At 40.6% G+C, this 25,491-nt stretch overlaps 3 protein-coding genes across 4 annotated transcripts in view; all 3 read right to left on the reverse strand.

Moving 5' to 3' along the window:
• LOC134060361 (L-selectin-like) overlaps window positions 1–25,271 on the reverse strand; it is a 35,146-nt gene extending 9,875 nt beyond the window's left edge. Inside the window, exons 1-5 of one of the 2 annotated variants that reach the window (XM_062517047.1) lie at window positions 25,132–25,271; window positions 24,458–24,853; window positions 23,984–24,316; window positions 23,633–23,727; window positions 22,656–23,360 (exon numbers count right to left, since the gene is read on the reverse strand). In XM_062517047.1, the coding sequence (XP_062373031.1) occupies window positions 23,280–23,360; window positions 23,633–23,727; window positions 23,984–24,316; window positions 24,458–24,853; window positions 25,132–25,156 (930 nt within the window). In that variant the 5' untranslated portion in view covers window positions 25,157–25,271 and the 3' untranslated portion in view covers window positions 22,656–23,279. Of the gene's footprint in view, window positions 1–22,655; window positions 23,361–23,632; window positions 23,728–23,983; window positions 24,317–24,457; window positions 24,854–25,131 lie in introns of those variants that run through there. The other variant, XM_062517048.1, reaches the window with a different exon arrangement.
• LOC134060404 (macrophage mannose receptor 1-like) lies at window positions 255–2,629 on the reverse strand. Its single transcript, XM_062517102.1, has 5 exons — window positions 2,558–2,629; window positions 1,947–2,336; window positions 1,477–1,809; window positions 1,125–1,216; window positions 255–420 (listed from the first exon to the last, which is right to left on the reverse strand). The coding sequence occupies exons 1-5, from the start codon at window positions 2,580–2,582 to the stop codon at window positions 340–342; spliced, it is 921 nt and encodes a 306-aa protein (XP_062373086.1). The 5' UTR covers window positions 2,583–2,629; the 3' UTR covers window positions 255–339.
• LOC134060362 (macrophage mannose receptor 1-like) lies at window positions 6,320–9,317 on the reverse strand. Its single transcript, XM_062517049.1, has 5 exons — window positions 9,226–9,317; window positions 8,588–8,968; window positions 8,139–8,465; window positions 7,873–7,955; window positions 6,320–7,606 (listed from the first exon to the last, which is right to left on the reverse strand). Exons 1-5 carry the CDS (start codon window positions 9,248–9,250, stop codon window positions 7,526–7,528), a joined length of 897 nt encoding a protein of 298 aa, XP_062373033.1. The 5' UTR covers window positions 9,251–9,317; the 3' UTR covers window positions 6,320–7,525.
• Window positions 25,272–25,491: the final 220 nt, after the last annotated feature.

Below are 25,491 nucleotides of genomic sequence, written 5' to 3' on the forward strand. Positions count from 1 at the left end.
GAAACAGCTGACCCATTTTACCTGAGACTGTTCATGCAAACAATGTAGATTCAAGAGCTGTAGGGCCTAAATAATGATATTTTATTACAGAATTTCAACACAAAATGATCCAAAACAGTCATTATTAATTATAAAAACACATGGAAAAGGCATATGTCCCAAGCGATTTACCAAGAAGTGGCCCAATTTAGCTGATATTATCCTAAGAGTAGGCTACTAAATATCTCAATACCCAGATGATAAACAGTGCACAGATGAAAAGTCAGCAACAGTAGTTAATTCATTGCCTCAAACACAACGTCTTACATGCAAAACTAATCATGATGTTGTTTGACTTCCTCATGTATTGATACGGTGAACACGTCTCAGTCTCAAAGTCGTGCTGTTTGGAAGGCCATTCTCAATCAGCTCCTCAAGAAACTAATGAAAAGTAATATTGCATGAATATGACAGCTGGAGTAGATGAAAAAAAAAACCTTTCTGTGGTGTTTGCAAATGTGAAGAAGGTTTCTTTTGGTCTTTTGTCAATGTGCGATATTTTAACACAAAGGGCAACCTTTAGAACAATCACACGACTAGTTCCATGTGCTCTGATTGGATGATCATGAATTTGTGCCTATTTTAGAAAAACAAATGTTGGGCAATAATATCAATGGGAATATGCTAGAACCACAATATTTATGAACATTGCCCAGCAACATTGGTCAAAAAGGTGCATCTCAGATTAGAAAATTAGAATATTGCCCTGCTCAAACTGAGAGATTAACTGCTCAGGAAAACACCGTCGGTGTTGTGACTCAATTCGCTGATTAAAGCTTTTCTCATGACAACATTTTTGTGTTATAAGATATTTGTTGTAATATTTTGAAATAGGCCTACTGTATTTCTGATTTATGAGCTGTAAACCATAATCATCAAGATTAGAATAGGATTCGTTTTATTAATCTAATTAAGAATAATCAAGACTTTAAAAAGCCTTCAAATGTGTACCTTTATATGTAATGAAGCTAATTTATACGGCAAAAAATGAACTAATCTATATTCTCATTTTTTTTAGATGCACCTGTATGTTTTTGCATAAAGCAAAAAGTGAAATATTCTATTCAAAGGAAGCCTTCACTCACTGGTTTTAGAATGATTTCTTCAATCTCAGCTTCAGTAAGGTCAGTCAGGTCAGTCTCTGTGTCGACAACCATCCTCAGACCAGCTACAAAGGCTGTCAAGTTCAAGTCAGAAAGTTCATGTTATTGTGTGCAGGAGGAAGAGATAGGAATTGGCAACTGTGTCGAGCTGACTGAGAGGCTAGAACAAAAGCCTTTCTTTTTCTCTTTGCATGAAAACCAAGCAAGTGTTTAGCGTTACGCATTCAGATGCACAAACACAATGAGACACACACACACACACACACACACACACACAATGACACCTGTTGCTGACTGTTAAGATAACAAGCAGCAACATATAATGGACATTTACCTGAGTAGCAGAAGAAAGGGCGGGTAGTACTACAGTTCTCATCCGTCCACTGGCCCGAGTCACTGAATGACACTGCAGTGCAGAGTTGATTACCATTGGCGTTATCAGGTTGACCGGATTTCCAGTTTCTAAAAGAGGAGTCACTCCCGTCTGACCACAATCTGGTTCTGTTCAGGCCAATGTATACTCTATTGCCGTTTGCGGCATCATGGACCTTTTGATTTTCCGTACTATTCCTTATGCTTGCAAGATCAATGTAGTTGGCTCTACAGGAGGCTTGGGCATCATTCCATGACAATTTTGTCGTATTCAAAACGTAGGTATCATTGACTCCTGTAACACAAACACACACACACTTTACCCAATATCTTACAACTTGCTCGAATTTATAGGACAAATAATCACAGAAATATTACGCAAGTGTGCAAATGAAAATGTTATAGTTAAAATGGACTAAATTACATTCTTACCATAGCAAACAAATGACTTGTTGTTTTCACAAGGTATATCATTCCAACTTCCATCAGGTAACATTTCTACACACAGCTCTTTTCCTCTGAAGTTATCGGGTTGTACAAATGGGGTCTGATCCCAGTTTCTATATGTCGTCTCTTCTGGACCATAGAAACTGCTGTTCGTAATGGACCATCTCCAGCTGTTCAGCACGTCGTCATGAAGTCCGATCCAAGCAGAGCCAGTCTGGCTGCCAAGTTGAGTGAGTGCGTTCACATCGTCCGTGTTGTAAAGGGTGGCCAGGTCTGTGTAATTGGCCCTGCAGTAACTCTGGGCTTCACTCCAGGTTTTCGGTTCGTTCACAAAGTGGTATTGGTGAGAGAGAGCTGAGCTGAGGGGGAAGAAGCCTGTTTGTAAAAGACAGAAGATCATATCTGGTGATCAGACTTTCCTTCTGTGAAAATAAGTGAAACAGTTGTCTTGTTTTCCAAATTTTGTGTTGAGGACAAATTGTCAATTTATAATTATGCAAACTCCCCACATTTAAATTGCACCTTCATTTTGCTGTACTGTAAAGTACTGTACTAAATTCTCCATTCACATGACAAAGTATATAGCACAAACTTACCAAATAAAAGAATGACAAGGAACATGATTCAGCTGTGTCCTGGAGTTTCCAAGCCAAACAGACATGTGAAAGGTATGATTAGAAGGCAGAGGGACAAAACCTCCATTACCTAATAGAACCAACTTGAAGCACTCCCACGTGTTGTCATCTTTTTGACAACCACATTGTCTTAGCAGCAGGAAAAGACGTGTTTAGAAGATGTTTCAATCTATTCAGGTATATGGTGATCCTCTCAGTGATTTCATGTCATTCCTAGCACTTCTAAGTGTACAGAGGGGAAAAGTGACTGTGAAGGGAAGTGCAACTATGCTTTATTACATAAAAAGACATGCCATTTATATCTTTATAGATCCTTTTCAGCAAGGGTCTTTGTCTAGATATCACTTTCCAACAAAGGTCCTTGCCAAGGGGAGCAGATGCTGTTCCACAGTAGGCATATAGAAACTGTAAATAATACAGAAAAGTTAGATTTAGAACTTAATGAGAATGAGAACAAAAACAACATTGTTTTTCTATAGAAAATTTTAACTCTAACAGCGACCTCAAAGACACCAAACTGGTATGGCAACTTTTGTTGAAAAAAAATATGTATGCTGACTGAAAAATATGTGCTACCCATTAAGACAGAAAAAGAGGAATTACCCTTAGCAAAAAGAAGTCTGGAATAGCCTACTGTTGGTCTACTTCTTTTGAAGGAAGTACAGTATATTACTTTTATTTATTTATTTTTTTTATAGGTTATTTTTTGGGCTTTTTATGCCTTTAATTGGACAGGACAGTAGAGAGAATGACAGGAATCGAGTGGGAGAGAGAGCTGGGGTGGGATCCGGAAAGGACCACGGGGCGGGAATCGAACCCGGGTCACCGGCGTGCGGTGCAGGTGCCCCAGCCAGTTGCGCCACGGCTGGGGCCAGTATATTACTTTTGCGTACTGTGTCAAAGATACACTGCATTGATTTATACTTGGCTTATACTGATAAGTATAAAGGTTTAATTAAGTGATAATGTATTGTCCGTTGGTAATTATCGGAAGATAAGTCCCGACAGGATGAACAGAACCCCGACGCGCAGCAGAAACTCATGAAAAGATATCTATGAAGAGTCATGCCTGGGAGGAAGCAGAGATCTTCCATTCAATCCTAAACCCTACATCTAGAACTTGTAGACAAGGGACACAAAAGAGATTGAGGTTCATAGGCTGATGTGTGTCTTTCAGTGCACAGGTGCAGGGCTGTGCTGTGCTGGCTTTGTAACGGTGATGGCTGGTTCACATAGCTTACAGTAGCCTATACGTGACTGCTGAGTGGGATACGCTGGATAGCTTACAGCACATTTCAAGTGGGATATTCATGGGTTTCATCAGGTCCCATGCCACAAGTGTATTAAAATCAAGTTCTTTAGTACAGGAGGACATTATCAGAGGATGTCTTATCTTGACATAAATCGAAAATGCGCCTCGTTTTGAATTCATGACATGTTGACATCATAATCATTTAGATGATTTAGTTACAGATTGGTTACAGACCAATTCTAGCACTTGGTCAGATAGATGTGTGACAGGATATTTCACAAAACTGGCTGTTATGACACCACTATGGCAGTAACAAATATTACTTGCCCTCAAGTAATACCATCTTGCTTAGTCTTGCTGTGTTTATCATGAAGGATAAGACTGGCTGTCATGACACCATTATGACAGTGTAACAAATCAATTATTTGAATTCAAGTGGTACCATTTTGATGTCTTCAAGATATTATGAAGAATAAGATGCGTCTTACGTGTCATTGCACACCAAATACCCATTTTAACACAATGTGCTGATAATCTTGACGAGACAATGGCAATGAAAGGCAACGGAAAAATGACGGAACTAGAAAAGCACTCAGATAGCGCAGACCTCCGCGTGTATTGTTCTTCCTAGGTTGCCATACATTTGAACCTAAACTATTCAGATCGCCACCACGTGGCCATTCCATGCCATTACACCTCTAAGCGAAACACATAAACGGCTCTGGAATCCCGACGGAATTACAGATCACTCCCAAAATTTAATAGTTCCTTCCTTGGGTCATTTCTGACATTCAAATTTCAGCGAAATCCATACATCACTTTTTGAGTTATCTTGCTAACAAACAGACAGACAGACAGACAGACAGACAGACAGACAGACAGACAGACATACGCCGGTCCCCGATGAAAACATAACCTCCTTGGCGGAGGTAACAATTACCTTCTAGCATGATAGATGACTCATTTGAATACCATGCCATCATGATGACTAAAGCCGGTTTGTCGCTATTGTCAGGATGACGAAAACAAACTGGAGGGCAGATTGTGGTGAAATAGGAGTTGTTTTGACAGGTTGTTGATTATGGGGAGTGCCCTAAACAAGTGGCCCTCGACTGACATCTCTCATCCTGCGAGAGGACTTCCTGGTTAGTGACGTAGGACACCGGTAGCTGTGTGTGTGTGTATGTGTGTGTGTGTGTGTGTGTGTGTGTGTGTGTGTGTGTGTGTGTGTGTGTGTGTGTGCAGGTGAAACCGCTGACTCAACAGGTAAGTACTGCTTGTCCTTCCATTGCTTAAAGAGACCCTATGCAACTTTTTCATAGTCATAAAATCGCTTAGAAATTGTTGTTTTGCTTGACTGACCAGTTTCATCGAAAACAGTAATATTTCCTCCCGCCCCCAGTGTCCCCGCTATTGCAACCTTGCAGTTTCTGCAGGCGATCGCTCCTTGTTTACATCTGGAAGTCTGAGACGCGTAAGGAACCAGAAGAACCACGCTTGCAATTTATAAATGTATATATATCCTATATGTATAAATATACACGCTAAAGCTGTAGGGGAAGCTCTGAAGAGAAATATGCAAGCATAAAACGAGCGAAAGCGAAAAGCGAAAGCGAAACCGGAGATGAAATCGCCAATCCTGCATAGTTTCTCTTTAAAATGACTCTCTACGAGGCTGAATCTAGCTGTTGTTTGACCATGTGTTTTAGTGCAATGATATTATTATGACAACCAAGGAAGAACAATGCAGACGGAGGTCTGCCCTCTCTGAGTGCTTTTCTAGTTGTGAGTGCAATATTGAATGAAGATTGTTTCAAACTGGTGTTGGTAAATGTAGCTAGCATTGCTAACTAGGACGCGCAAGAAAGATAATAAAACCAAAGATCCTTTAATTCTTTTTTTCAACCGTCTCTGATAAAAAACGGTTGTGTAGACGTGACATCACATCCGAGGTCCAAGTCAGTTTGGAGAGAATAATCGAAAGCACCATAATAGCCTAACAGGGTGGAACCCCTTGTCAAAAAGTCCAATCAGATTTTGCACATTTTTAACAGTCCTATAGGATTGTTGCTATTGGAATCCTATAGGATTTTGGTTCCAAAATCTGATTAGAATCCTATGGAACTTTTTGATAAGGGACCCAACAAGGGGGAATCTTTCTAGCTATATTAAGCGTTAGGTCTTTGAGTGAGCGACATTTAGCTAGCACACACTCTACAGATGAACAGAACAGAACTATTTCTAAACTTTCCTCAGTTTTCCATTTGAATTCCCTTCAAAAGCAAATGTTGTCGCTTTCTTCAAATTATGGATTTGTAGACTTTTTGGGAGGCAAGAAAATATAGACTAACAGGATGGAAAAGGACTGCAGGAACATATAGGAAACAAATGTAGTTCCTTGACTAGTCTATCAAAGCAATACAGAATAAGTTGAAGTTCAGCATTTATAGTTTATATTTATTAAGGAGGTTGATTACATTGGGACAAAGCCTGAATTGAACGTATATACCACAGAAAAAGGTGCTTTAAGAGACTAAAGACACTTCTATGTTAAACAATAGAAAACACCTAAACACATAATAATTTGATTTGTTATAAATGTTAGTCTAATTCATTAAAGAATAACAATAAGGAAATCATTTGGACATGGACATTTGATTCAAAACAGGAATCACCCATGATTTGTATAATTGTCAGGAATCGACACTCTCTGGTGTTATGTTCTGTTAGCATCCTGTTTGTCCAAGACAAATTTCCCTTGGGACACAATAAAGAAATCTTAATCTTAATCTTAATCAACAGATATATTTCTCTAAACATATGTTGGCAATCAGGGACTACAATCAGGTTAACTGTGATCAATATATCAATTTAAAGTTCCAACATTTACATTGTATGTTTTATTTTCAGTTAAATATAGGTTTACATGACCTGCAAACAATCACATCTCATTTTTTATTTAACACGGGGTCCCAACTTTTTTAAAATGAAAATTGTAGAAAGGGATTCTTACTATGATTTCCTCTGACTTAATACTAAACCAGTTGCATTCTGCAAATTCTGAGGTCAATTTGAAGAGCTCTTTTCCAAAACGCTATAAATCCATTTTTGAAAACATAATAAAAAAAATCATGTTATTTAATTGTGTATTTCAAGTAATATCAATACAAATGTAGTTATTTTGTTTTGATTGAGTAAAGATAAATCAACTTAACATAACCCAATTACAGTTCCACTGAAATTAGTTGTATAAAAAGAATGCAAAAAAAAAAAGATTTACGAAAATTGTATTACTATTTGGTGAATGTCCTGCAGTAGGCACTCCAGGGAGTCATGTGGTGTTTCATTGCTCTCGCTTACACTAGCAATCAACTGTTACCTGGAATCAGGTTAACTAGGCAACATACAGTATATTAAGGTAAATCCTTTTTGTTCAGTGTAAATTACAGTTGCTTCAGAAACTGCAGATCACTTTGTTTTCTTTTTTTTTCTGTCACATTTTGCTTGTCATAACATGGCACATGTTACACATGACTAAGTGCACTCAATATCGGCTAATTTTACAAAATGCTTTAACAGATTTGCCCATGATAAAGAGTACAGATGAAAAGTTACCAGTAGAATTCATTACCATACAACTCTACCTGTGAAACCAATCATGATGCTGTTTGACTTCCTCATGTATTGATACGGTGAAGACGTCTCAGTCTCACAGTCGTGCTGTTTGGAAGGCCATTCTCAATCAGCTCCTCAAGAAACTAATGAAAAATAATATTGCATGAACATGACAGCTGGAGCAGATTGGATGATCAGTAACATTTGCATACTGATGATAGTTGTTTAGAAAAAACAAATGTTGACCAATATCGATGGGAATGTGCCAGAACAATATTTAAGAACACTGCAACATTTCTCATGAAGTGCTCTGTGTGTCATTAGAGTGATTACATCAAGCAGCTTTGAGACTGTAAGTAAAAAAAGCTCTAAGACTAAACATTCACTATGAAAGGAAGCTTTCACTCACTGGTTTTAGAATCATCTCTTCAATCTCAGCCTCAGTAAGTTCAGTCTTTGTCTGGATATCCATCCTCAGACCAACTACAAATGCTGTCAAGTTCAAGTGAGAAAGTTCATGTAAATTGTGTGTAGGAAGAAATAGAAAGTGTCAATAGAAATTGAGGCTAGAGCAATCCTGACTTGTCAGGATGTGTTTGCTGTGTATAATCCACAATTGCAATGCGGACTGTGACAGGTTACAAGTAAAATAATAAACATATAGCGGACGTTTACCTGAGTAGCAGAAGAAAGGGCGGGTAGTATTACAGTTCTCATCCGTCCAATGGCCCGAGTCACTGAACGCAGTGCAGTATTGATTACCATTGGCATTATCGGGTTGACCGGATTTCCAGTATCTAAAAGAGGAGTCACTCCCATCTGACCACAATCTGGTTCTGTTCAGACCAATGTATACTGTATTGCCGTTTGCGGCATCATGGACCTTTTGATTTTCCGTACTATTCCTTATGCTTGCAAGATCGATGTAGTTGGCTCTACAGGAGGCTTGGGCATCATTCCATGACAATTGTGTCGTATTCAACACGTAGGTATCATTGACTCCTGTAACACAAACACACATTTTAAAAGGTTATCCACTCTGTTAAAATATGCTTAAGATTCACAGAGGAATATTACGCAAGTGTGTGATAATTTATTTTAAATGGACTAAATTACATTCTTACCATAGCAAACAAATGGGTAGTTGTAGTCACAAGGTATATCATTCCATGTTCCAACAGGATGCATGTCTACACACAGCTCTTTTCCTCTGAAGTTATTGGGTTCAGCTGGGCTCCAGTTTCTATATGTCGTCTCTCCTGGACCATAGAAACTGCTGTCCGTAATGGACCATCTCCAGCTGTTCTGCACATCGTCATGAAGTCCGATCCAAGCAGAGCCAGTCTGGCTGCCAAGTTGAGTGAGTGCGTTCACATCGTCCGTGTTGTAAAGGGTGGCCAGGTCTGTGTAATTGGCCCTGCAGTAACTCTGGGCTTCACTCCAGGTTTTCGATTCGTTCACAAAGTGGTATTGGTGAGAGAGAGCTGAGCTGAGGGGGAAGAAGCCTGTTTGTAGAACACAGAAGATCATATCTGGTGATCAGACTTTCTTTCAATAAAAAATAAATGAAAGAGTTGTCTTGTTTTTCAGATTTCATGCTGAGGACAAATTGTGAATTTATAATAATACAAACTCCCACATTCAAATTGCACATGATTTTTTTTGCAAACTACCCTATTATAAATTCTACATATTCAAAATGCACTCACATTTTTTCAATCAATCTATGACAAATATATGACAAAGTATAGCACAACCTTACCAAATAAAAGAATGACAAGGAACATGATTCACCTGTGTCCGGGAGTTTTCAAGCCAAACAGACATAAGAATCAGAGAGACAGTGATAGAGAAAGCAGAAGAACAATACCTAATAAAAAACAAAACTAGAAGCACTCCCACATGTTGTCATCTCTAACTTAATGACATCCGCATTGTTTTAGCAGATTTTGTCAGTGCAGTCAGCAGGCATGGTGATAATCTCAGTGATGTTGTCATTCCTTGTAAGTGCACAGAGTTGAAGTGCTTTATTACATAACAGCACATGCAAACCTGATTTACACTGTACATGTTTATCCTACAGTAGATAACAATCACCTCTCGACAATGGTCATGGGGAGCAGATACTGTTCCACTGCAGCAGGCTTAAACTGTAAAATAATTAGAACAGTTAGGTTGATAACTTAATGGGAATGACAAACAAAAAACACATTGTTTCTCTAAACAAATACTAATAGCCACTTCAAAGACGCCATATGCCGGCGACCCAACAGTTCGATTCCCGCCCTGTGGTCCTTTTCGGATCCCACCTCTGCTCTCTATTATTAAAGGTAATACCAACCAGTAAAGTGTTTCATATCATTTTTATCGTTGATTTGTCACCTTTACAATGAGACATAGCTTGTAAGCATAGGGCAATCATGGAATGAGCAATATAGCCAAATGTCTGAGTAGTGCCAGCCAGAAATGTGCCAAAATGGCCAGTAATAGCTGCTCTACTCTACCTGTCTGCTGCCAGACATCTCGTTTTGGGCTTCAAGTGTTACCAGGTGAGTTTAGATACCGGGATAACATTCTGGAGCCAGTGGCAATTCCATATCTCCAGAATATGGGACCAAATGCCATCCTCCAGGATGACAATGCTCGCCCCCATAGAGCTGGGATCATCAGAGAGTACCTCCAGAATTTGAGAGTGGAGAGGATGGAATGGCCTGCCGTGACGTGAGTCCAGACCTCAACCCAGTTGAACACTTGTGGGATCAGCTTGGGCGTGCTGTACGTGCCAGAGTCACCAACAGAACCAGGTTGGCTAACTTACAGTAGATCCTTATCGAGGAATGGAATGCCATCCCACAGCAGAATGTAGCCAGGTTGGTGACCAGCATGAGAAGAATTGGTGCCAAGCTGTTGTGGCTGCATATGGATCCTCTACACGCTACTGAGGACCCTGACACTGAGTATAAAATGAACGAATGTATGCCTAACATGTTTTGTTTTCCTCATTTCTGTGGGAGAGTGCAATCGTCAATGCTTGAAGTAACAAAGGTGAATTCCAACAGCATAACAGGCCATTTTGGCACAAGCAAACTGTATACTTACACGTTTGCTTGTGTTGTTCATTCCATGGGAGCCCAATGCTTACAAGCTGTACCTCAATGTAAAGGTGACTAATAAACGATAAAAATGACATAAAACACTTTAGTGATTGGTATTATTAAAGTGGAGATATAATGGGCCAAAGTCAAGTTTCCTTACTTTTTGTGAGCGGTTTATATATATGTATATATATATATATATATATATATATATACCCACACACACACAGTGGGGAGAAAATGTATTTGATACCATGCTAAAGTTGGCTAAAAAGAGGAATAAAAAATCATTTGAGAATTGATCTTAATGTCTTAATTCAAAACATTAGTAAAAATAAAACCGCTAAGTACATCAATTTTCTCTGTGATTAAAGAATGTATCGTAAATAAATATTTTTTCTTCCTAAATGCTAGGGGGAAGGAAGTATTTGACCCCCTATGTAACCCTATGGGAATTTAACACATAGGGTTGACAAAGGGGCAGGCAGATTTTTATTTTTTAAGGCCAGCTATTTAATGGATCCAGGATATTATACATCCTGATAAAGTTCCCTTGGCCGTTGGAATTAAAATAGCCCCACATCATCACATACCCTTCACCATAGCTAGAGATTGGCATGGTGCTTTTCCCAGTAGGCCTATTAGCCTGTTTGATGCTCATTGCGCTCAATGAAAATAATTATATGCTGCCTTGATACAGGTGCAGTGCTGTGCCGGCTTCTGTTTGGTTTGATTGTTGCTTCATAGACCCCTTCAATGTTTGTAATCATCCAGAGCCTAGGTTGGGTACATGGGATCAGAAAAATGGCGCAGCTAATAGACTGACATGTTGAGCTGTGTCAAGGGCCACAAATCGTACCATAATAAATTAGTCCTTAGCTAATGGCCATTGTCTGTCTGATCTTGAGCTGATGACAGAATGATTAGTGGCCAGAGATTCATTACCCTGATATACACTATATTGCCAAAGGTATTGGGTCACCAGCCTTGACTCACATATGGACTTAAGTGACATTCCATTCTAGGGTTTGATATGACGTTGGTCCACCCTTTGCAGCTATAACAGCTTCAACTCTTCTGGGAAGGCTTTCCATAAGGTTTAGGAGTGTGTCTATGGGAATTTTTGACAATTTTTCCAGCAGCACATTTGTTAGCTCACTGACTGATGTTGGTTCTCAGTCTCTGCTCTAATTCATCCCAAAGGTGTTCTATCAGGTTGAGATCAGGACTCTGTGCAGGCCAGTCAAGTTCATCCACACCAAACTCTGTCATCCATGTCTTTATGGACCTTACTTTGTGCACTGGTGTACAGTCATGTTGGAACAGGAAGAGCTGGGCTTGGCCCCCTAGTTCCAATGAAAGGAACTCTGAATGCTTCAGCATAAACCAAGAGATTTTGGGCTATTCCCAGCTTTGTGAGAACAATTTAGGGATGACCCCTTCCTGTTCTTTCTAAACCTTGTGGAAAGCCTTCCCAGAAAAGTTGAAGCTGTTGCAGGTGAAAAGGGACCTGAAACCATTGAATATGTCACTGACATGCCTCTTTAAGCAGAGGAAACGATCCCCATTTGTGCCCATAGACTAGCCTGACGAGCCAGACCCACATCAAGATGTAGGGTCTGGACACTCACCGTAGACAGGGCGCAATCGAAGGGGTGGGATAAACAGTTGTCTTTCAAATTCCCTCCTTGCAATAGGATAACGCTAAACGAATCATCTTCTTGTTTTCAAGTAGCAGGATGCGTAACCTTCCCTCTCCACGCAATAGGATAACGCTAAACGAATCATCTTCTTGTTTTCAAATAACAGGATGCGTTACCGTCGCAACTTCTGGTCGCATGTCAGTCACCATTATGTTAAGCCCACCCACCGACTCTATACACGCTGTGATTGGAACGCTGGTGCTGGGGGTTCTCAGCTCCCTGGCTCAATGGATCGTGCCTAGACTGCCCCGCCAGCCAAATTACATTTGCTGCCGCTAGGGGCGTCTAGATTTCTAGGCTACCCATAGACATGAACTACAACAAAGTATCTTGCCTTAAAGGGATAATCCGGAGTGAAATGCACTTTAGATCAATTTTTCGGACTATTGGGAGTGCATACGTTGAGTTGACACCAAAATCATGTCATTCGGATGTATTTTGAGAAAGTTCGAGCTACCGTTTTTAGCCAAAACTCGTTAGCCTGGAAGTGACCGGGGCAAGTCCTTTTGCCGCTACAAAACGCTAGTTTTATACCTCTTCTACTGTTCCAACCAACACTACACTTACGTGGTAGTGAGTAGAGGGTCCCTAAAGCCAAACCGAAGTATCCCCACCTCTTTATGTGGTCGGATAGAGAGTCCAGAATGAATTTAATCGAGTCAGTACCTTTCCGGAAATGTCGCTGCTGCAGCTAGCAACCTGTTAACAACATTTTAATAACATTTCCGGAAAGGTACGGACTCGATTAAATTCATTCTGGACTCTCTATCCGACCACATAAAGACGTGGGGATACTTCGGTTTGGCTTTAGGGACCCTCTACTCACTACCACGTAAGTGTAGTGTTGGTTGGAACAGTAGAAGAGATATAAAAATAGCGTTTTGTAGCGGCGAAAGGACTTGCCCCGGTCACTTCCAGGCTAACGAGTTTTGGCTAAAAACGGTGAACTCAAACATTCTCAAAATACATCCGAATGACATGATTTTGGTGTCAACTCAACGTATGTACTCCCAATAGATAATTGATCTAAAGTGCATTTCACTCGGATTATCCCTTTAACTATCTTTGGCCAAATGAAACTTTCTCTATACCGTAGTCCCTTTCAATTAATTTTCATGTACGGCTCTGCTACAAATGCAACTCTATCACCATCTGCTGGTCATTCCATTCGAGGCACTCTTGTTGCACATCTAGGCAAGAATCACTAACTCATTACACGATAAGTTAAGAGTCTAACATTTGAAATGGTAAATGATGTCAATGATAAATCATGATTTTATTTTTAAAAATCATGGAATATTTCAAGATGACGGATGATTAATTAATTAATTTAATTAATGTGAAGATGGACTAAATGTGTGACCTGTGAAATATGACTGAATCCACCAAGGTCCAAATTGACGAAATAGGATTCTAGCAGTACCTCGTTTTTTAAATCTGGACTATGGGTGAAAAGTTACATGCATTGACGCACAAATACAAAATCTCAACCCGAAGTCCCTTAGAGAGAAAGAGAGCGGTCATGTATCGCGACATGTGTGGAGGATTGTACCTTAAGTCAGAAGACTGAAACAACACTCACTCAGCACATGCATACAGCACATACCAGCACTACTTGCAGCTCCAAGATACTTCCAAAGCACTGTGCATTGCTGTAGAGAGCATGAACTAAAGACCACACACACAACCTCAACATGACAGCCATTGATTGCTGGGAGTAACTAAACAGCTGTAAATAAATATAAACAAAGCTACATATATATATATTCTGCTTTCTCCACAGGCTGCCCCGAGCATGAGAGTTAGAGAGGCTATGGAGTTGTTCAGAAAGGTAAAGTAGCCACTTTGGTGACCTTTGACCTGATGAATTTTCTGTTTGAAGTTGTTATATTTTAGCCTGGTCCTAACCATCCCATAATACTACCATTTCATTTCGTATTATGGTCTGGAATTTCTTTGCTCTGAAGCGCTTGCAGGAAGCGGGAAGTAACGCCCAGTTCTGGTTTGAATTGATTGGACAGCTCTCACCCAATCGGCGATAGTTACTTATAACAACATAGCGCAGGCGTTTAACGTCATCGTCACGAGCGCCCTCCCCCTTTCGCCCCCACCAACCCGTCTCTTCGTTTATTGGCTGCTTTCTGGAGGGGGGGCGTTCTGTTACAATTCTACCGAGCAGAATGCTCCACAGAGGAGCACGGCCAGACTCGTAGTGGAGGCAATCCTTGGCCGGAGGTACGTGGATGGCTCGCGAGGCTAGTTATATTTGCCCTCACCAATAATATTGCTTAATGGTCTTTTAGGCCCCGCGTCAACTTCAAGGAAGCACTGCCATGCCTAACCCTTGCCCATTCCCAACGCCTTAAAGTCAATGGCGGGGGCCCAAAGGACCATATCTCAGTATCATTGTTTTTTACGCAAAGTCCTATATGATAAAATAGACCGGTCTACTTTACCAGAAAGCAGAGATAAGCATGCATTTATTTACGAAGCTGATGTTGGGGAAGTTACCATATTGTATTACAAATGTACGATATGCTTGTTTGGAATTTTGGTCCTCATCAGACCAGATCAAATGTGTTACGACCCAGGCTCGAATGGGCAGCAAACATGAACTGGAAGCCAACACAAAATGCAATTTAAACACTTAAGTTTATTTACTAATAAGAAAATGTCTAGGGGATATGATAGGGCTACTGGTTGCAGTTGTAAAGATGGTAAATTCCGGCAATAACGGAGTAGAGTTTGAAGAGATGGATGGATAAGCAGTTTGGGAAAACAACTAGTGTATGTGCAAAATGAGTGAAGTTGAGTGTCTGCATGTGTGTGGTGAATGAAAGTATCGATGTGTGCGCGTGAGTGCAAGAGTCAGAATGTCCCAGCAGCGAGAGAGTTCCCAGCCAAGTGAGGCTGCTCTTCAGGCGTATAGACCACGCCCACTCCAGGTGCAATCAGTCAATTAACAACCCCCCGCCCACAGTCGAATGCATAGGCCTCTACACAGACCAGGGGTGCGTTTCTAGAAGAGTTAGCAACGGCGTTGTTAAACCACCGTGGTGCGACGCAACTTGCGATCAAACAACGAAAGTGTTACACCTGTTTCCAGAAAGCATCGTACTTGTGTCGCAATTCACTACCTCCGTGGGGTATACTACGAATCTCGTTGAACATAACCAGGTTTTCTTAGGATAACCCGGATTGCTAAAAACGAAAGTCGCAATCAGAGTTGAGTGGTATTACGAAACTCACTCAAGGATGAATTTATCAAACTAGGCTTTCAGCTCAGATCTGTGCGCGTTCTCGTGGTTGGGGTGACTTTGACCAATCGGGAAACGTGGAGATGCACAAGACCGCCTCGGTTTAAAAACGATTACTTCCGCATTTATGAGCGGCATAGAAATCTAGGGTGGTCTTTTTTTGTGTCTAACCTATAACATAAAAAAATCGATGGTCATCAGATATTGTATGCCATGCATGTCCATAAAAGTGATATATATGCATGCGCAACATAGTTAAAGCGCCTTCGAGTTTCAAAATGTTTGAAGAGGCAGAGTTGATCCAGTAGATGCGATGACAGTTTCTCACACGTGAGATGACTTCGTTTTTCAAGATAATTGATTGGTCACTAGTCACGATTTGAGCTATAACTAAGCACATAACCTGCTCCCGACCAGGTTTGGTTGCGAGCATAAGATACCATGGTGATACAGCGACGCTAAAACAAATCCACTTTCGTATGACAGCAAACCCTGGCTTTGAGCTCAACATACCTCGCTAACCCACTAATCGAGATTCGTAGTATACCCCACAAGTGTTCGAACACCGTTGTTCCAACAACGTTGTTGAGGACGCAGCGGCACATTTCATTGGTGGAAAAAGTGTCAACGTATAATACCCCACCCACTAGAAATTCTCTGTCACTGGATGCCTATCACTTGTCTTTTATAGATCCTCCTCAAGTTAGAAAGTGCAATAAGACCAACTGAAAATGAAACCTGGCGTTTTTCTAGGCTGATTTGACATGGAACTACACTCTCATCTGGCGTAATAATCAAGGCAACTTGCAAACGTACCATAGGCGCAGTGATATCGTACGCAGCATCTGAAAATAGTCCCCATAGACAACAAGCAGTAGTAGTGCCAGTAGTTTGCAAGTTGCCTTGATTATTACGCCAGATGAGAGTGTAGTTCCATGTCAAATCAGCCTAGAAAAACGCCAGGTTTCATTTTCAGTTGGTCTTATTGCACTTTCTAACTTGAGAGGAGACACGTTTTAAATGGGAAAATTACCAGAAATCTTAGTCACTTTTAAACATGAAGCTAGCAGGCGAGAAGCTAATGGTCTAATCCGATTCAATGATCTATGCTAGGCTGAAGCTAAAAGTTGTATCGCCAGACTCACAGAATAGCTGGATGAACGGGAACAAGGTAAATATCGATTGTTTTGGAAATACGCTCATTTTGGAAAATGAGCGTATTTCCAAAAATGGCGGAATATCCCTTTAAAGAACAAAAAGAAAAGACCCTCGGTGAACCCGTCCCATCTCCAGCCCTCCAGCATCCTGGGCCCTAGGAAAACTGAAAGTTGAAGGGAGACAGACCACCAAACAAACATGCAATTCAAAACAATAAACAAAATTCAATACGGTATGATTAAACTAACTCCATTATATGTTCAAACCATTTCATCAACAAAGGATATAGCTCAAGGATATGGCTCAAGGATTTGGTAGCAGGCTCAAGCTCCAGCTTGTGACCCGCTGTATAGAGGTCCACCTTCTGTTCAGGAGGAATGTGAGCAGTGTGGTCAAAGGGGGAAAGTAGAAATATAGACAGACCTCACTAGGTCGTACAGCCAACCCAAAGTAGGGAAGCAACCACCACGCACACCCGAAGATCAACAACCAAACAGAAACTTGAGTCAAGCCACCAAGTAACACACACAGATACATGAGCAGAAAGACAAAGGGCACAGACAATGTAGAGATAGATGGTCGTTGGGATGCTGATCTCACCACAGAACCTCTGGTCAGTTTGCACAGCTCACCACCCACGCCACTTTCAACAAGCTTATCTCTGCTGTCAGTGCACGAATCTGGTGCAAAATCGTCACTAAAGACCTTTACCTCTGACAAAGAGCCACGCTCCTCAACACCAATCACAGACTTTACCAGGTTCTCACCACCAGTCATACCCTCAGTGAAGCTAGAAGGATCAGGCTCTACTGAGCATTCAGCTGAACACGTAACCACACTTTGTTCCACGCAGACCATCTCAGAACACTGAGGTGCCTGAGGAACTAACTTCTCAACTTGCACACCAACATCTTTAAAGCTGCTTTTAACGGAGTGGTTTGTATCAGGTTGGACAAGAGTACCTGTAGGCAATGGGTTAGCACTCAAAGTCTTAGTTGGTGGAACTTGATGCTCTCCCCACACATTCCCTCCAGCAAGGTCATTTCCCAACACAAACTCAACACCAGGCACAGGCAGAGTGGAACACACTGCAACCTCTACTGTTCCCGACACCAGACTAGAAGATAGGTTCACAGAATGCAAAGGTACTTTAGCAACCCTCATGTCAAAACCCTGAATTAGAACATTAGTCCCTGTAGCTGATTCTTGAGACAGAGGAACAACTCCCTCTACCAGAAAAGACTGGGCCGACCCAGTGTCCCTCAAGCGTACAGGCACGCATGTTCGATCCTGACCAGGCAGAGACACAGTTCCCCAGGTGATGAAGGAGGAATAATTACCACAACCTTGAATGTCAGGAACAAAAGAACTCTGAGAACGTCAACGCTTGGTCTAGATGAAACAGCCACAGCTGCAGGTTTAAAGGGAAATGAGAAGCCTTGACGCCTTGAGACGTGTAAGGAACCACGCTTGCAATTTATAAATATATATATAGCCTATATATGTATAAATATACACGCTAAAGCTGTAGGGGAAGCTCTGAAGAGAAATATGCAAGCATAAAACGAGCGAAAACGAAAAGAGAAACCGAAACCGGAGATGAAATCGCCAATCCTGCATAGTGTCTCTTTAAAATTACTCTCTACGAGGCGGAATCTAGCTGTTGTTTGACCATGTGTTTTAGTGCGGTTGGCTTAGCTTTTGGCACTCTCGTCAAGTTGACTGCCACGAGAAACTCGTTGGCTTCAGATAGGCTATCATCCTCAACATTACTGTCTCCCTGCTTGTCACATACCTAACGGTGTTATCTACTTAAGTGTCCTATCAGCAGTAGCGAGTGGTGGGGGCGCCGTCTCCCCTCTTCGTACCTGCAATTGGAGCATAGGTTCGCCAGCTTTGAAGTAGGCCTATGTAGGCCTATTAAAGCAACGCTGTGCGGTCTATTATTTTAGAACAAGCTGCTAATTGTAATTTTAGCTTCTGTTGTTCTTTACAGATCGGCCTATATGCTGGCGGTAGGCTACTCAGTGGCTGTTCCCACATCCTAAGGGACTGCTGCTTTGTCTCCTTTTGGTGTTTGTCTTGTCATCATCACTGTAGTAGCCTAGGCCTAACTTCATCTCATCTTAAGAGAGTTGGGCTATCTATCCTTTCTGGGCTATTCCGCTTGGTGTCTTTACTTAAGTTTTGTGCCCCAAGGTATCCGACTTTACATCACTATCATATTCTGCAACCACAACGGCCTCCCTTGCAACAACAGAAGAGGTGAATTTCACTGTTGTTACAAATAGGCAAGGTCATTTTAGCCTAGAAATCTAGACGCCCTAGAGGACAGTCTACATGTAGCAACTCTCCGTAAAGTTTGGGAGCTGGGCTTTGGCAGAATCACCGGACCAATCACATCGTGTATAGAGTCGGTGGGCGGGCTTAACATAATTATGACTAACATGTGACCAGAAGTTGGCACCGTAAGCATCCTGCTACTTGAAAACAAGAAGATGATTCCTTTAGCGCTATCCTATTGCGTGGAGAGGGAATCTGAAACCCCTCCAATTGAGCCCTGCCTACGGTGTTCCCATATCTTGATGTGGGTCTGGCTTGTCAGGCTAAGGTAATTTGTCACTAAATTAAACTAAAAAAAACACAGATAGATACTGTATACTGTAAATACTGTATTTGTATCCTGTATTTATTTTCCGAACTGATCACATGAACACACTTTTTTCGGAGGTCGGGACTTTCAAAGGCGGGTCCTCCGATTATTAGTGCGTTCGATTATCCATCCGTCTCGAAGGTCCGAGGACATTGCCTAGTGACACGCACAAACATGTCCCCTTTCCTCGGATGGAGACCGAGCGAAGTTTCCGAGACAGATTCCAAGATGGCTGCACCTAGTTAAAATAACAATTCCAGTCAATCGTATTACTGCAATACCTTACTGTGTCTGTGTCACTGCCTAATGGGAATGGGAATCGGCCTTGTTGTGAGTGCAATATTGAATGAAGATTTTTTTCAAACTGGTGTTGGTAAATGTAGCTAGCATTGCTAACAGAAGGTAAAACGCAAAATGTAACGTCCATGTTTTTCTCGAACTCGGACACGCGGAAGATAATAAAACGGTTGTGTAGACGTGACATCACATCCGAGGTCCGAGTCAGTTTGGAGAGAATAATCGAACGCACCATAATAGCCTAACAGGGTGGAACGTTGTCAAAAAGTCCAATCAGATTTTGCATTTTTTTTGACAGTCCTATAGGATTGTTGTTATTGGAATCCTATAGGATTTTGGTTCCAAAACTTTTTGGAGTTCCCAAGGGACCCAACGGGGGCAATCTCTCTAGCTAAGCTTAGCTGTATACTTTGAGTGAGCGACATTTAGCTAGCACACACTCTACAGATGAACAGAACTATTTCATGAACTCATGAACATGAACTTTCCTCAGTTTTCCAGTTGAATTCCCTTGAAAACCAAATGTTGTCACTTCCGTCAAATTATGGATTTGTAGACATTTTGGGAGGCAAGAAAATATAGACTAACAGGATGGAAAAGAACTGAAAGAACATATAGGAAACAAATGTAGTTCCTTGAGTAGTCTATCAAAGCAATAAACAATAAGTTGAAGTTCAGCATTTATAGTTTATATTTATTAAGGGGGTTGAATGGTTGATTACATTGGGACAAAGCCTGAATTGAACGCATATACCGCAGAAAAAGGTGCTTTAAGAGACTAAAGACACTTCTATGTTAAACAATAGAAAACACCTAAACAGATAATAACTTGATTTGTTATAAATATTAGTCTAATTTATTAAAGAATAACAAAGGAAATCATTTGGACATGGAAATTTGATTCAAAACAGGAATCACCCATGATTTGTATAATTGTCAGGAATCAATATATTTCTCTAAACATATGTTGGCAATCAGGGACTACAATCAGGTTAACTGTGATCAATAAAGTTCCAACATTTACATTGTTATGTTTTATTTTCAGTTAAATATAGGTTTACATGACTTGTAAACGATCACATCTCATTTTTTTTATTTAACACGGGGTCCCAACTTTTTTTAAATGAAAATTGTAGAAAGGGGTTCCTGGTAGACTATGATTTCCTCTGACTTAACCAGTTGCAAATTCTAAGGTCAATTTGAAGAGCTCTTTTCCAAAATGCTATAAATCCATTTTTAAAAATCATGTTTTTTAATTGTGTATTTCAAGAAATATCAATAAAAATGCAGGCAGTGTTTCCCACACATAGACAAATTTGTGGCGGTGCGCCACAGATTCAGCACCGGCCGCCACATATTGCGTTTCGTTGTTCTTTTATTTATTTATTTATTTATTCTTATTTTGAAACGCTATTGAAAAACACGCAGCATTCGTAAAGCTGAATTTCCTTTCCCTGCGCTCCCTCTCTGTAACTCGCGAGTCTGTCTCTCATACACACAGACACACGCACAGCCCCTATCCTCCGTGCACACCGCGGCTGTCTGTCTCCATGAAAACCAACGAGATCATACCTGGAAGCGTGGTCGGTGGTCGCACCTGACGCTGCTCGGGTAGAAGCATAAAGTTCTCCCGCAACTTTTGTAGTCTATGCGTGCAACTTATTTACCAAACTGTAGAAGTAAACTCATTCTCCTTGGCCCGCTCTCGTGCGCGCTCAATGGACAGCCGCCCTCCACATGCACATTTAATCCAAATAAAACATTCACAATCGTGGACGTATTGACGCACAGAAGACGACTAGCTAAATTACTGTTATATTCGGTTAGCATCATTAGTAGGCTATGCTGCAGACATTTGATTAAAACTCTTGCATTCAAGTTGATTGACCAACAATGTTTTTCAACTCCAAGACTTAAAGGGATATTCCGCCATTTTTGGAAATACGCTCATTTTCCCCCTCCCCTCGAGCAAAACAATCGATATTTACCTTGTTCCCGTTCATCCAGCCATTCTGTGAGTCTGGCGATACAACTTTTAGCTTCAGCCTAGCATAGATCATTGAATCGGATTAGACCATTAGCTTCTCGCCTGCTAGCTTCATGTTTAAAAGTGACTAAGATTTCTGGTAATTTTCCCATTTAAAACGTGTCTCCTCTCAAGTTAGAAAGTGCAATAAGACCAACTGAAAATGAAACCTGGCGTTTTTCTAGGCTGATTTGACATGGAACTACACTCTCATCTGGCGTAATAATCAAGGCAACTTGCAAACTACTGGCACTACTACTGCTTGTTGTCTATGGGGACTATTTTCAGATGCTGCGTACGATATCACTGCGCCTATGGCACGTTTGCAAGTTGCCTTGATTATTACGCCAGATGAGAGTGTAGTTCCATGTCAAATCAGCCTAGAAAAACGCCAGGTTTCATTTTCAGTTGGTCTTATTGCACTTTCTAACTTGAGAGGAGACACGTTTTAAATGGGAAAATTACCAGAAATCTTAGTCACTTTTAAACATGAAGCTAGCAGGCGAGAAGCTAATGGTCTAATCCGATTCAATGATCTATGCTAGGCTGAAGCTAAAAGTTGTATCGCCAGACTCACAGAATGGCTGGATGAACGGGAACAAGGTAAATATCGATTGTTTTGCTCGAGGGGAGGTGGAAAATGAGCGTATTTCCAAAAATGGCGGAATATCCCTTTAAAAGGGCCTGTCCCAAGGAGAAAAAGTATTAGCTTACCTTGAAACTTAAACACATGTGGGGAAACTGAACAGTCCAACCAGTAGAGTATGATAAGCTTAGCCTGCTATGTTTACAATATTTTGAGGCTTCAACCAGACAGCTGAATTTAAGAAGTGGAGTTGTAATATGAATAGTAGGCTATAATCTGCATAAAGTTTGCTGTTATGAGATGAATATCAGAAATGTCAGTATAGGCCTATATAATGTAAATAATTATAATGTGTGTGTGTTTCAAATAAAGACAAGCTTAACATCTTGGTAAAAAGCCCCCCCCCCCCCCCCCCCCCCGTCAGACATGTGGCGACCACCACACATTGCCTTCTAATCTGTGGGAAACACTGGCAGCTATTTTGTTTTGATTGAGTAAAGATAAATCAACTTAACATAACCCAATTACAGTTCCACTGAAATTAGTTGTATAAAAAATGTTAAAAAATTATTTACGAAAATTCATTAAAATGGTGGATTTAGCGTTTTGGAAAATAACTCTTCATTTTATTGCTATTTGGTGAATGTCCTGCAGTAGGCACTCCAGGGAGTCATGTGGTGTTTCATTTCTCTCGCTTAAACCACACTGCCAATCAACTGATGTTACCTGGAATCAGGTTAACTAGGCAACATATTATATTAAGGTAAATCCCTTTTTGTTCAGTGTAAATTACAGTTGCTTCAGAAACTGCATATCACTTTGTTTTCTTTTTCTGTCACATTTTGCTTGTCATGGCACATGTTACACATGACTAAGTGTAGGCTACTCCATATCGGCTAATTTGACAAAATTCTTTAACAGATTTGCCCATGATAAAAAGTGCACAGATGAAAAGTTAGCAGTAGTAGCCTAGTTAGAATTCATTACCATAAATACAACTTCTTACACATGTGAAACCAATTATGATGTTGTTTGACTTCCTCATGTATTGATACGGTGAACACGTCTCAGTCTCACAGTCGTGCTGTTTGGAAGGCCATTCCCAATCAGCTCCTCAAGAAACTGATGAAAAACAATATTGTATGAACATGACAGCATGCAGCTGATTGGATGATGCATGATGATTTGCATACTGATGATACTGTAGTTGTTTAGAAAAAACAAATGTTGACCAATATCGATGGGAAAATGCCAGAACAATATTTAGGAACACTGCCTAACAACATTGCTCAAACAATGCTCTAGCTTGATTACAGTAAGCAGCTTTGAGACTGTAAGTAAAAAAAGGCTCTCTAGAGACTAAATATTCACTATCAAAGGAAGCTTTCACTCACTGGTTTTAGAATCATCTCTTCAATCTCAGCCTCAGTAAGTTCAGTCTTTGTTTGGATAGCCATCCTCAGACCAACTAGGCCTACAGCTTCAAAGGCTGTCAAGTTCAAGTGAGAAAGTTCATATAAGTTGTATGTACAGGAGGAAGAAATAAAAAATGAATAAAAAAAACTGTAGGAGGAAGAAATAAAAAAATGTCAAGCTAACTAAGAAGCTAGCCCAATCCTGACTTGTCAGGATGTGTTTGCTGTGTATAATCCACAATTGCAATGCTGACTGTGACAAGTACAATAATAAGCAACAATAATAATAATAATAATAATAATAATAATAAACATATAATAGACATTTACCTGAGTAGCAGAAGAAAGGGCGGGTAGTACTACAGTTCTCATCCGTCCACTGGCCCGAGTCACTGAATGACACTGCAGTGCAGTGTTGATTATAATTGGAGTTATCAGGTTGACCGGATTTCCAGTTTCTAAAAGAGGAGTCACTCCCGTCTGACCACAATCTGGTTCTGTACAGGCCAATGTATACTCTATTGCCGTTTGCGGCATCATGGACCTTTTGATTTTCCGTACTATTCCTTATGCTTGCAAGATCGATGTAGTTGGCTCTACAGGAGGCTTGGGCATCATTCCATGACAATTTTGTCGTATTCAAAACGTAGGTATCATTGACTCCTGTAACGCACACACTTTCAAAGGTTATCCAATATCTTAAAAGCTGCTTGAATTTACAGGAGTAAAAATCACATATAGAAATATTCCACAAGTATGCAAATTAAAATGTTGCAGTCGAAATGGACTAAATCAGTTTCTTACCATAGCAAACAAAAGATATGTATGAAAAGACGGTGTCACAAGGGAAATCATTCCATGTTCCATCAGGTAACATTTCTACACACAGCTCTTTTCCTCTGAAGTTATTGGGTTCAGCTTGGCTCGAATTCCAGTTTCTATATGTCGTCTCTCCTGGACCATAGAAACTGCTGTTCGTAATGGACCATCTCCAGCTGTTCTGCACGTCGTCATGAAGTCCGATCCAAGCAGAGCCAGTCTGGCTGCCAAGTTGAGTGAGTGCGTTCACATCGTCCGTGTTGTAAAGGGTGGCCAGGTCTGTGTAATTGGCCCTGCAGTAACTCTGGGCTTCACTCCAGGTTTTCGGTTCGTTCACAAAGTGGTATTGGTGAGAGAGAGCTGAGCTGAGGGGGAAGAAGCCTGTTTGTAGAACACAGAAGATCATATCTGGTGATCAGACTTTCTTTCAATAAAAAATAAATGAAAGAGTTGTCTTGTTTTTTAGATTTCATGCTGAGGACAAATTGTGAATTTATAATAATACAAACTCCCACATTCAAATTGCACATGATTTTTTGCAAACTACTGTACCCTATTATAAATTCTACATATTCAAAATGCACTTACATTTTTTCAATCATGCAGATGTCTGTGCTTGATTAAAAACAAATATATGACAAAGTAAAGCACAAACTTACCAAATAAAAGAATGACAAGGAACATGATTCACCTGTGTCCGGGAGTTTTCAAGCTTTTCAATGAGAATCAGAGAAACAGTGACATAGAAAGCAGAAGGATATAATACCTAATAAAAACAAAACTAGAAGCACTCCCACATGTTGTCATCTCTAACTTAATGACATCCGCATTGTTTTAGCAGATTTTGTCAGTGCAGTGAGCAGGCATGGTGATAATCTCAGTGATGTTGTCATTCCTTGTAAGTGTACAGAGTTGAAGTGCTTTATTACATAACAGCACATGCCTATAAAACCTGATTTACACTGTACATGTTTATCCTAGATAACAATCACCTCTCAACCATGGTCAAGGGGAGCAGA

The sequence above is a fragment of the Sardina pilchardus genome, chromosome 16 (assembly GCF_963854185.1).
Source record: "Sardina pilchardus chromosome 16, fSarPil1.1, whole genome shotgun sequence".
NCBI lineage: Eukaryota > Metazoa > Chordata > Actinopteri > Clupeiformes > Clupeidae > Sardina > Sardina pilchardus.

What these genes read in the sequence shown, in the direction of transcription:
- LOC134060404 (XM_062517102.1), bottom strand. Translation starts at nt 2,582, where the DNA reads ATGTTCCTTGTCATTCTTTTATTTG. An exon ending in CCCTTTCTTCTGCTACTCAG is followed by an intron (nt 1,217 to 1,476) that starts GTAAATGTCCAT and finishes TGAACTTGACAG; the next exon opens with CCTTTGTAGCTGGTCTGAGG. An exon ending in AAGAAATCATTCTAAAACCA is followed by an intron (nt 421 to 1,124) that starts GTGAGTGAAGGC and finishes ACTTTTCATTAG; the next exon opens with TTTCTTGAGGAGCTGATTGA.
- LOC134060362 (XM_062517049.1), bottom strand. Translation starts at nt 9,250, where the DNA reads ATGTTCCTTGTCATTCTTTTATTTG. An exon ending in CCTTGTCATTCTTTTATTTG is followed by an intron (nt 8,969 to 9,225) that starts GTAAGGTTGTGC and finishes TTCTACAAACAG; the next exon opens with GCTTCTTCCCCCTCAGCTCA. An exon ending in CCCTTTCTTCTGCTACTCAG is followed by an intron (nt 7,956 to 8,138) that starts GTAAACGTCCGC and finishes TGAACTTGACAG; the next exon opens with CATTTGTAGTTGGTCTGAGG.